We start from the raw sequence: 13,120 nt of genomic DNA on the forward strand, positions 1-13,120 counted from the left end.
GCTTAAGAACCTCACTTACAGTATGTGTTGAATACTGATGTTCTATGATGACTGATTTGATGATTCAACCATAAATCAGTATAGCCTTATAGAGTTAACAATTAGTACCATTCGTTTGCTCGCCTGGATCTTTCGTCATTGTCTTTTGCTTCAAGTGAGCTGATCAAATAAAGTCTAATCTGCACCAAAGTTCACTGAGTGTCGGTGCTAAAAGTGTTACTTTGTTGTTGACCCTACTTTTCTGGCCTTCTGGTGGAATCCTGGGAAGACCATATGACAAGTACTGTATATAGCTGCGTCACCATGCGTAGGCTGCAAAGGAACAGGTAGCGGGCTTATTCCATGCTGAAAAGAAAAGAAAGGAAACACAACGTTTTGGCTGTGGAGCCTTCTTCACACTTGAAGAAGGTGTGTGTTTCCTTTCTTTTCTTTTCAGCATGGAATAAGACCATATGACTGCCACTTACTGTGCTATGTCAAAGTGGCAGTAGACTCAAAGCGTTCAGCATAAAAGTAGCTGTGGATGAACTCGACATGAGAATTCCCTGTAGTTTGGCTACAAGACCAATAAAAATTATTATCAAACGTATTATTTTAACACAATAGGACTGCTATTGGGAAATGAAAATAAAGAGCTTGCAGGACATTTTTCAAGTTTTTGAGAGCTTTCAAGTAATGTATTTCAACTGGGTTTCCTTTTTGTTCTGAAATTACACAAATGCTAAGAAAAATATCGAAAACTTCCTAATATATTTTAACTTTGATTAAAAAGTACATGTACTGTATACTGTAACAATACCTCAGATGTAATAATAGCACAAACCTGTTTATACAGAAGATGGTCTACATTCTCTTAGCTTATGTTATAATTGCACATGTATTCATAAATTATGTAGAACTGCACATAATTTATTTCTATGGTATGGTTGGGGAAAGCAGCAAAGCTTGGTGGGATTAACTTATTTGTACTTTCCATCTTGATTGCCTTACTTTGAAAGTCTAGAACAATTTATATTTTTTTCCTGAATTCCTAAATTTAAACAGCAGTCAACTGGGCCTGGAGACAAGAAAACAGGGAAAAAGGAGCAGGTGATTAAACAAGACCTTGTAATTGTAAGTTCCTTAACTGTTAAATCACTAAGACTGCCATATTTAAGAATACATACGCAACAGTGATTAGGCTATTCCTAGTGTGGTCATTAAATCAGAACTCTCAGGTCTGTAAGAGTATGTTTCAACAATGCTTTCAAAGATTCAATGTTTTCTCCATTGGATGGGTCTAGTTTTGATGTTCTGAAAGTAAAACCCCGAACTAGATGAGGAATAGTAGTAAAGATACCTGCATGTTTCATATGTTTAAAACATATTTGTGGGGGCTGTTTAACGAATTAGTTGATTTGAAATGTATTGCGGATTTGTGTAATAAAAACTATCGTCATGTTTGAAAAAGAAGCATAAATATAATTGAATACGGTCATTATATAGCACTAAAACTAACTGCAAATTCCCTTAGGTAACTTACTTTAGGTCACCTGTTTATTTATAGGGAGAATCATTCCCTTTTAAAAAAATAATAAATAATACTATATTAATACAAATGTTTACATGTTTGCAAATAAATGCATAAAATATACTATTGAAACACTTTCCATAAACCTCCAGATACATTTTACCTAAAGGTTAGACATTTTAATTAACTGATTTTCACACATTAAAATTGAGCAGAAACTTGTGTGGGGAAAAATATCTTCTTGAGACTCACTGGCTCTTCAGGCAAAGGCCTATCCTGATTTCAACAGCCTTAAGCGAAACAGAGTAGAGTAACCGCTTTACTATTTTGCATCATGAGTGCTGCTGGATATCACTATCAATAATACTAACATTCCACACAACCATACATAAAGGGAAATGTACGCAAGTCAGAATGCACTTTTAAATGTTATGTTCACACTTACAACTGTTATTATTCCAGTACTGTAATAATACTGTATACAATTACACCATCACAATATTATCATGACAGTCTGATGTAAAATACTTTAATAATAAAACTAATTCAACCAAAGAGCCTTGCAAAATATAATGTAACACAGAACTTCGCTTACTTTAATTCTATTATTGGCTTGTTTTTCATGTCATTAGATGCTTTTCAGTCATGACTATAGGGGTAACACTGCAAACACTAGCTGAAACGACTTCAGACAACTTTCAAATCAGAGGAGATGAGGCAATGATGAACAAGACTGCATATAGAACGGACAACGGTGTCAATATTTCTAGATCAAATTGGGCAAAGATGGTACAGATTGTCTGTGCTGTGGCAGACGATTACAAGTAACAGAGAAAGATGGCAGAGACAGACGAGGCAAGCCAGATAGAGCCATAAATCTTCCCAGCTAGTAAAGGATGATTTTGTATTGGGTAATGGGGAAAATGCCAGTTAGTAGCTAGTGCCTTCCAGATAGGAACAAATTTTAAAAATAAACTTAACTACACATCACTCTCCATGGATGGGATGCTTGTCTATTAAAGAGAGAACCCACTTACACCCAGAGGATAAGGAAGTGAGCTGGCTAAAGCAAAAGACTACAACAGCAATGTCCACACTGGGGATCTGGACACACAACTCTTTGGTTATGGGTCCGATGCTCTACACTGTTCTAAGATAAGATCACGTTACTGGCCATCTCCAATTGCTTGTATTAGGAATTTGTCTTTTCGCATTTGTCTTTCTGCTGTGATGTACTCCTGTACTATTCCAAAATAGCAACATTGTCACCAGCGTCAGTTTCTTTCAAAAGCTGCTGTTCCAATATAATTACTGAAAATGTTGAAAACAGCAGAATTAAATTAGGAAAAACAAGACTGAATCAACCACTCAAACTGCATTCGATTTCATGAAGAATTAATTAGTAGAATTAATTAGTAAAAAAGATTAAACGGTATTAACAACACAATTTAACTCCTACAGTTACTGACATCTTACTGACATTATAGTGTAGCAAAATATTTTTTGTCTAGATCATGAATTCAAATAAAGATGGGTGGTATGATCTGTTTTGCAATGTGCACATTACATCTAATTGAAGCAATTTTGTGTTTAGATTTGTGCTTGTGTATTACTTTGCTAAGCGTTATTTCAGATAAACCGTTATAACAGCTGGATAAGAGGTAACTACAATAATGAGATGTGATCAATGATCATTAAATATCCTGATCATTCAGTAAGTTTTTAATGGACTTGGAAGTAAGATAGAAAATACTTCAAGGGCTGGATGAAGAATAGTCACAACAGAGAGACTCTGTTGACTCTAATCATGGCTTTCAATCCAGATGTTAATTATTGAATTACAGGTTCAGATCAGGATCTGGGTAGGGAACCACTGACCTAGGACAATGTGGAAAGCCTGCAAAAAGCAGTTCAGCCACAACTATACACATATCTGATGTTAATGAGCTGTTATCCATGTTGTGTCACAGTACAGTGCAGAGTGACCCTAATAAGCATATAAACACAGCTTGATGCTGAACTGCATATAGCTAGATGTAAATTAACAACCTGTAGCTAATTTAAATGGGTCTTATATAACACGCCACCATTCATACACCCTCAAACATGTTATATAAGACCCATTTAAATTAGCTACAGGTTGTTAATTTACGTCTAGCTACAGTATATGCAGTTCAGCATCAAACTGTTTATACGCTTATTAGGGTCGCTCTGCACTGCACTGTACTGTGACACTATTCTGAGCTGGAGGAAACTAATACCTTACCAGGAAAATTGGGGATAGGGGAATGAGGTTGTGCAAAATCCCCTCTTAGGACTAAAAAACATATATATATATAATGCTATTTTAATAATTCAATAAAAAAACTGATTTGTCCAAAAACATGTATCTCTGTACATTATATAAGATATACAGCATATTTACCATGTATATATTTTCCATAACATACAGTATACTGTATACAGGGTTGCGAGGCAGACTATCCCAGCAAGCAACAGGCATAAGTCAGAGTTCACCCTGGACACTGACATGTACTGTATATAACATAATATACATAACATGTACACAGTGTAAGATTTCACAATATACCAAAATGAAGCAACCCCAATGTTTTATTTAATTGACTTACTGACTGGGAAAAAATGAATAAAGTATTCAAAATACAGTAGCATACAGTAAAAATAAAACTAAAACACAAAGCATGCTTTAATTTTTTTACTTAATCATTAAGATAAGTCAATAATAAATACATTCACTCACTTAATCATTCACTGTATAGAACTGGCCCTGGTATGAGGGTGTGCATGTTTGAGTCTGTGTGTACCCTGTGATGGACTGGTGTCCTGTCCAGGGTGTATCCCGCCTTGCCCCCACTGCTTGTCAGGATAGGCTCTGGCTTCCCCATGTTCCTGTAGTTCCAAGAAGCTAACTAACCTACAAGCTTGCCTTTGGATTTTGGGAGGAAACTGGGGCAGCAGGATGAAACCCATGTGACCACAGGGAGACCATACAAACTCCACGCAGATAGCACCACAGGAACTGAGCCCAGGACTCCAGCTTTGCAAGGCAGCAATGCTACCCATTGTGCCGCTATGTTGCCCTATTTAAGAAAAGCCTTACTATATACTGTAATACCTTATGAGAAAATAATTCCTGTTCAGGGTGCCACTGACATGATTTACATCCTTATGGTCCCTAACCCCTATTCATTACTTATGTCCTAATAATCCCTACCCTGATGCTAAATGGGGGCTCCCTGTATGTTCTCTTACAAGGAAAACAATCCTAGTTACGACTTTTTTATCCATTATTTCCCCAGAATCTAAAGAGTAAGATATTTGCCCCCAGGTATAGGCACGATACATTCATTACTACCTACCGGGGCACAAAACACTGTTTACCCCCACCTCCCCCATGTCTGTCGAATTTCCAATACCCCTCCCTTTCTTGCAGCTGCACTGCCTGCCTGTTAAAACCACATTGTTTGCGCCATCTGTCCCAGTACATCTGCAAGGAGGGGCCAGCGTCCAGGACACGGGCATTTTCCATGGGTTTTACTGCTGAAAACTTGACCCAAACAAGCCGGAATGTTCCAGTAGGCCCGACACTGTGCACAGTGGTGTTGCAGTAATTCATCTTGCTGCAGCAGTGCCCCACCACTTTTATGCAAAACATTTGAACTCTTGGAAACCATTAATTTCAGTGTAAGCGAACTAAGGTGGTGCAGAACTTTCCAAAATGCTCACAAGAATAAGCGCTCAAGTTAACTTGAGCTCCATGCCCAATCAATTTTTGGTCAGACTTAACTAGGCTTAGTGTACCACAGGTGATCACACTCCTTTTAAAATTGGTTATTTTTTTTGCTTTTCAACCTAATAAAAAAAGTCTATTCAAAAACTGTATACTGCATTGTTTAACTGGTCCAAAAAATGCTGCTCAATATTTGCCTCTTTTAAAGTCAGAGTGTTTATTACCACATCAGGAAACTGCTCTCCAGCAATAAAAAATAGAGTAGAGCACTGGCTCTTTAAGTTGTTGCTACCCACCCCCTCCAACGAATTCCCCATGGTGAAACTACTATTTCTTCCACACACCAGGAATGTGTTAGACCCACAACGAAAGACAGTGAAAGGAGGGAACTCTCTTCACCTACAATGCATTGCATGTAAGTAGGAGAAAATGCTCAGGGTCCATCCAACCATTTTCTAACCACTTTGTCCAATTCAGGGTTGCGAGGGAGCCGAAGCCTATCCCAGCAAGCAACATGCACAGGGCAGATTACAACCTAGAGAGGACACCAGTCCATCGCAGGGCAGACACAACCACACACACTCACACCAGGGCCGATGTTCCCAGAAGCCCATTAACCTACCGGCATGCCTTTGGACTGTGGAAGAAAACCAGAGCATCTGGAGAACACCCACGTGAACCTGGGGAGAACATGCAAACTCCACACAGATAATACCCCAGGTCTGGAATTGAACCCAGGGCCCCAGCGTTGTGAGACAGCAATGCTACCCACTGTGCCATGGTTCTGGTTGCTAATGTACTCAAATCATTTAAACCTAAAAAAGAACCATCACAAGCCAGGAGAAGACAATGAGACTAAAAAGCAGTTGACTTCAGACTCTACAATAACAAAAGGTTATCTCTGAGTCTTCACTATTTTTCACAATGATGCTGATCACTCAATCAAATTTGATTTCACCATAGAGCATATCGAGACAAAACAACCTTCACCAAGCGCTTTACATTAAAACCAATCATACACACCGAACAGTCATGGTAATTTAATCCAAAAGAATGAAGAACAGAAATTCGAAAGTACAAAATTACTTCTTACAAAAGACCCAGAACTGATGCCACAGAGGCTCAGGAGTTTATGCAATATTTCATATTCTGAGACAAAACTGCGTGCAAACAGTAAGTTTAAAAAGTGATATTACCCAAGGTGAGCATCGTCTTACAAGAAGGAAGCTCACTGACCCTTTTTATAATATTGTCATATTAAACATGCACAGCAACAAATGATGTTATTCTGAACCCTGATACTGATTTTCCACTTATGTCAATTCTTCCCATGTTTCAATAAATGTCTTGGGATTCAAATATTTGGATATTGGGCCCTTAAAAGTGGTGACAAACTTCACTCGACTTAATCAAATGAGCATGTGCCCACCATGTAAATTTGTGTATCAAGTCTACTGAATACGTGAGTCTCTGAATTATCACCAGCATTCGTTTACCATACTTTCTCACACAAAACCAAAAACAGAACGTGAAAGGAGATATCATTTACTTATTCAGCAAACTGACCGCTGACTAAATCAATGACAATACAAACAGATAACAACCTCATAAAAATAAGCCATAAAAAGCAGAAATATTCCCAGTAATGCCAGATATAGGTTGCGGCGTGGTGTCACTGTGGCTAAGGATCTGTGCCTGTGGCTGAAAGGTTGCTGGTTCAAATCCTGCAGCCGGCAGAGGAATCCTATTCCGTTGGGCTCCTGAGCAAAGCCCTTAACCCCAGCTGTTCCTGGGGCGCCGTATAAATGGCTGACCCTGCGCTCTGACCCCAAGCTTCTCTCTCCTCATCTGTGTGTCTCATGGAGAGCAAGCTGGGGTATGCGAAAAGGCAAATTCCTAATGCAAGAAATTGTATATGGCTAATAAAGTGATCTTACTGTATATACTGTACAGTGGATTGTAGTGATGAAAGGATCTTACAACCCCTTCACGCTTGGCTGTCATACATTAAATGGCAGCTGCTTCAGACCCCTTTGCGACCGTTCTCTGTGCTTATTTCCATTGGAGCACAAAAAAGACAGAAAATTGGACTGCATTGCCAAACAGTCTTTCCTGAAGTGACAGAAAACCCTGCTGTAGGGCTACTTCTTTCATGCAGTTTCTTCTTGATTCATACCAGCATTCTGATTATGCAGAAGCTTCCGTTCTGCCTCAGCTCAAGGAGCAACCCTGGAATGAAGGGAAATGGATCGATGGCAGGATCTGAATAAGGCAAAACGTCTAGGCTACAGTAAGTGAACCTCTACTAATAAGTGACCGCTAGCTTGATCCAGTGGGAAGAGCACTGAGGGCTTACTGCAGGCAGGAGAGACTTAGGAGCAGCTAGTTAAAGTGAGCTGTGTCACCTATGCAAGAATGAAACCTATTGCTGACACTGCCGGGAAGCAGGACAAGTGGATTAACACTTCAGTAAGAGGACAAGGGTGACTGGGGGGAGGGGTGTCAAGGGATAGTAAAGGCTGAGCGTTGCTAGAGTGCAAGTGCTTGCGAGACACAATCACTGCCAAGTCCTGTTGGATGACCGCACAAGTCAAGGGCTAGCGAGCACGGAGCACTGAGCAAGTAGAAACTGCAGTTCTAGGCTTGGAAAACGCATTGATTAAAATAGATTAAATGAAGGTACAGTACATGATGGTACCTGCCCCCCCCCCCAAAAAAAATACTGTATGAGTATTCTGCTTGCCAAAAAAAATGGAATGTCATGATACAGATATGTCTCTTTTGAACTACAGTTATGTACAGTATGTAATTCTAAACAGCAGCTCTATTGTATTGTACACCATTCTTCCACAGGACTGGCAAATCCGTCCTGTACATAAGCAGAGAGAAGGAGAAAGAGCTGTAGTTGCCTTGTTTTGTGGCATGTTGCCCACAGGATGGGGTCTCACCCACACTTCAAGGACAGGAGCACAGGGGAGTGTGACTGGGCCCTGCCGCCTGCAGCGCAGGTGATGTAAGCAGGGACAACGTGCTAAGCACTAAGCCACGGCCAGTGCCTGCTGGCTTCTTCAGCAGGGGCTAAAATCCTTCTAATAGGCTTGGGGTTTAAGAGGTGCAGCAGGGCAAATGCAATGAAAGACAGGATTACCAGCCCTCCTCACACACAGGCCACTTGGCAATTTGGCTGAGCACTGAGCCAAACAGCACAGCCCATAACCTGGGGCTGACACAGCTAGCTCACAGGAAGTGGAATTCTGGGAAATTACTTCAAATGAACATGTGGCCGCTTAATCAGGATTACTACCTCTAGGACAGCAGGCAGCAGCTCACTTTAAAAATTGTATTCATATCGTCTCAAAATATTTACATTGATTGGCTTCGAAATACTTTTTGTTTCTGCTGTGACTACCACTGTTGTGTTGTTATGAAAGAGAACATAACTAAAAACATCTCCAGTTCACATTTTTCTTGTGTTTTCTTTTTGCTTTCTCCAACACCACTTGAGCTTTATTTTTCCATGGTTTAAAGTAAATGCAGATAACTACTGAAATACACAGTTGAAATGCCCGACTCCCACCATGAGTCAGCTTTAATTAAAAACGCACTGCTCTCACTGGGTTCCTGGATTCTGCTGGAGACAAAGGTCATATAGAGTCTCAATAGGTTTTACTGGAGCTTTCATGCACAGAAACAAGTGCTACTTAATGTTGTAGAGATCACTTTTCTGAAAAAAACAACACACCCGTATAAAAGAACATTTATTGATCAGGCCTACATAGCCATCACAAACTGATTCCAGTGCCATCAGCCAAAATATGTTAATGTCCTTTTTCAATACTTAAGCATGGGTTTCACTGAATACAAACCAGACATTTAATATTGTAAAAGAATCATTTTATCTCTGTATTCATCTCGCCCAGCAGTACCTAAATAAGGAACTCTCCAGGAGATCCCCTGTGCTCCTGTTGAAGACTACAGTCTAATATCACACACCACATGCCTGTTCAACTACCAGAAGACATTATTTACCGTCTGATGTCTCTGCCTCTGAAGCCTGAGAACAAATGAGTAGGACTACAACACAGGCCAGGTGTGCTGAATGACCTTCTTTCTTTCTAATGGGGAGTGTACATCAGTGCAGGTGTCTATGTGCCAGAGGGTTTCTCTGTGTCTCATTAGCAGCTCCAGACGCCCATGACCAAACTCTGCCACAGTGCACTCACAGTCCAATTATGAAGACAACACTCCGAATGATCAGAATTTATCACTTAGCAATGTCTCACATCTCATTATTCCTGCCACTCTATATTAGAGATCAAGGTAAAAGACGTGCAGCACATTTTGCACTCTGGGGCTCATCTAGAAAGAATACATTTTTAAATTCTGTTGATGACACATCTCTACAGAATAATGTAAAGCACTCCTTATATTTCAGTTTTCAATGGCCAAACTTTAACTTGAGACAAACAGATTTGAAAACAAGTACTGTAGGTAGAGGTTCCCAAAAAACAGACTTCAGTTTAGTTTTATTACTTAATGAACTTTGGTGTTTTGCTATAGCTGTTTAATAACAAAGTGTGAATCCGATTGTTTTTTCATTTGCATTAAAAACTTGAAGTGCATTTCACTCTTGTTTCATGATTTCCGATTTGATTTTGGTGTGTCCTTCATGAAAACTATTGATTTTGATTGATTATTGATTTTTGTAATGATCCCAGTTATTTTCTTAATAATCATTCATGTGGGGAAAGCACTCAAAGGCATGCTGCTTGGAAAACTAAGCCAGTGAGCACCTTTTATTATTAAATCATAATAATAATAATCAGCACACATTTTCTAAATACTTATATCATAAATGGTCTTGCTTCTATAGACCAAATGCAATTACAATCACTTCTCTGTCTCATCACAGTTTCTTTCTTGCACTGTTTTAAAGGTGTTATTTTGCTTTGCTTTTTTCCCCAGCCCTTTCCTGCTGCAACTCCCTGCAGAAAGACAGGATGAGTTTCAAGTGTCACTTGGCGGAGAATTTCTGACTTCTCCAGTCTTTTTTAAAGGTGCCGAGTTCCAGTCCTCCCTCTGTTTCAGGGACGCCCCAAAGATTCACTTCAAGGATCACTGTCCCACTGAATTCATGAGCATCTTTATGTTACTGACTTCAAAGCTTAGACAAAACATTCCATTTGCACAGCAAGGAACAAAAAGCGTGTATCCTCTGCTTTTTAACCCCGTTTGTCTCAGCTCAATTTATTCTGCACACCTTGTTAAGACTTACCTTGTCCCAGAGCTGCACAAATCTAGTATTTGATTATTAAGATTTCCTTCAACTAGAGAAATAATAGACATTGCAGTTCCTGTGAGTGAAAGAGCAGGCTGCTCTTGGATTTGCAACTTAAGTGACTAGTTGCTAATGAGATCAACACAACTGGAACGTAAGTGCTCTTTGGTGCCTGGAGAAGATTTGTTTCATCCCTATACTTAAAATGTACCGACTCATCAATAGCAATGTCGGCAGCCGGTCTCAATTTAAAATTCAAACACCTCGGTCAACAAAGAGACAAAAACATCCATTTCGCACAGCCCCTGCTTTGTACCCGGTCAGACCACGAGAAGGGAAAGGAAGCAGAGCTTACTGTTGCTGGACTTGAGGTCGCGGTGGATGATGGGCACGATGGCCTGGCAGTGTAGGTAATGCATGCCACTGGCGATCTGCACTGCCCAGTCCACCAGCATGTGAGGGGGGATCCTCTTGCCAGACAGCACCCGATTGAGCGATCCGCCACGGGCGAACTCCATCACCAAGCACAGGTTGGGCTCCAGCAGGCAGACGCCCACCAGGCCCATGATGTTGGGGTGGCGCAGCATGGCGAACAGCTTGGCCTCCTGCCGCACGCTCTCCAGCGTCTGGCCCACTTCCTCGTCGGGGTCCCGCCTTGCCGCCTTCACCGCAACCTCCAAGCCACGCCACAGAGCCCGGTACACCTTCCCGAATCCCCCCACACCGATGATCTCCTCCAGGGCCAGCTCAGAGAAGTCAATCTCCAGCACTGCAGAGACAAATGCAAGGGGAAGGCTGTTAGACTGCTCTTGTTCCCTTACACACCATTCTAATGACACACTCACCGATCGCAGAACACCAACGCCCTTCCCCAGTGCAAAGCAAACACACAACGCAGATGAAGGACCTGACCTGGCTTGGGCTCATTCCTGAACTGACCTGAGTGCGATCTAAATTGCAGGAATAACCATTGTGGCAGGTCATTGTGTTATGTGTGGAAATATTTTGTATAATTTTAATGCATGTGCGATGATCAACTCTATACGGTAAAATACCCATTGGTGGTAGTGAAAGAAAGTAACCAGAGCTGTACTCTATAGATTGCAGATTACACAGTACATAGACTATAAAACCTTCCTGAAAAACCACTTTGATTCAGAGCACCATGAGAGATACATCTTGTATGTGTCTTCATGGGTGCTATCCAGAAAAATGGTCTTTTTCAGAACAAATCAAAAATCATTACAAACCTTCATCAAACTGTGCTCTGAGAAAGATATAAGCATATTTACAGTTTCCCCACTTATTTATCTGTAGAATCATGTTTAACACTTCCTGTTGGAATAACTATTTTGCAATGCAAGATATAGTATCTTCAATTAAAAACCACATACACAATTGAACATAATACCAAACTATCTTTAAAAAAAATGTTATACTTGTTCAGCCACTGAAAACACTGTTCATACGTCCCCAGAAGGAAATGAAGAAAAGATACAGTACATTGTCACACTACACCTGAAGCCAGGTGCTTCTGCCTGTTCCACTGGACACTGGAAAGGCAACAGACAAGATCAGAATTCCCTCTGGTGGGAAGGTTGCATCAGCACAAGCAATTCAGTCATCAGCTTGGGCAGTTAATTAAAAAAAAAGCTGCTCCGCTTTCGAAAAACATGTTCCTATATTTCCAAGAAGCCCATCCCACAAGCATGAGGGTAACACCACTGGTGTTCAACAGCACTGTGAGCTTCCAGTATGGGAAGTAAAATCAACAAACCCTTAGACTTATTTCATGGAGGACTGCAGAGGCTCTCAGAAACCATGTGTATGCCCCCCTTTTTATTCTAAATCAAGAGCAACTGCATGACAGTGACACCTGACCCATACATTTTCGCTCATTGGTAGACACTCACTCTTTATTATTTCTCTAGCTACCTCTAAATTTGGCTAATAATAACTATATTTATTAGCACTTTTTTTATCCCAAAGGGCTTCACAGACAGGGGAATACCGACTTGATCCACCACTGAAGTGCGGCCCCACCTGGATGACATATGGCTATCATTCTGCACCAGCAGCCCCACTGCACAGCAGATCAGGTGAAGTGAGAAATTGCTTCACCAATTGAATTAAGGGCCAAATCGTGCAATCCCAGAGTGGAATTCTGCCAGGACACCAGGTTTAACATCTCTCACAAAAAAGTGCTAGAGGATCTTTATTGACCAAGTAGACAGGACCTCAGTTTACGATGTTATTTTTAGGAAGGAACCTCCTACAGCTATATGATCATACTAAGACATTGGGGTTTGGGGTCCAATAGGAAGAGCACCACCTACTGGTCTACCAACCCTGGGTCTTCTGTTCCACTTCTACCCAGGCCTGGGTTTTCTTAATATTCTGAGATCCAAAATGATCAGGCCACAAAGGTGATAATGCATTATGCATTCTGCCTAACTCATCAGTCATGTCTTGTATCTGGACTTGTGCAGAAGAATCTGATTCAATGAAGCTACTAAATTTACTGAAGCAAGAATTTACTTGCAAGCACCATTCAAAATCAACATGACATAATGCATCAACA

The 13,120-nt window shown here is 40.6% G+C and overlaps 1 protein-coding gene across 1 annotated transcript in view; it reads right to left on the reverse strand.

Annotated features, from left to right (window-relative positions):
* map3k9 (mitogen-activated protein kinase kinase kinase 9) overlaps positions 1 to 13,120 on the reverse strand; it is a 46,217-nt gene that overhangs the window by 21,362 nt on the left and 11,735 nt on the right. The window contains exon 2 of the mRNA XM_088925543.1: positions 10,895 to 11,308. Coding sequence (XP_088781669.1) covers positions 10,895 to 11,308 — 414 coding nt within the window. The remainder of the gene's footprint in view (positions 1 to 10,894; positions 11,309 to 13,120) is intronic.

This window comes from Atractosteus spatula, chromosome 9 (genome assembly GCF_055471065.1).
Source record: "Atractosteus spatula isolate fAtrSpa1 chromosome 9, fAtrSpa1.hap1, whole genome shotgun sequence".
In the NCBI taxonomy this organism is placed as follows: Eukaryota; Metazoa; Chordata; class Actinopteri; order Semionotiformes; family Lepisosteidae; genus Atractosteus; species Atractosteus spatula.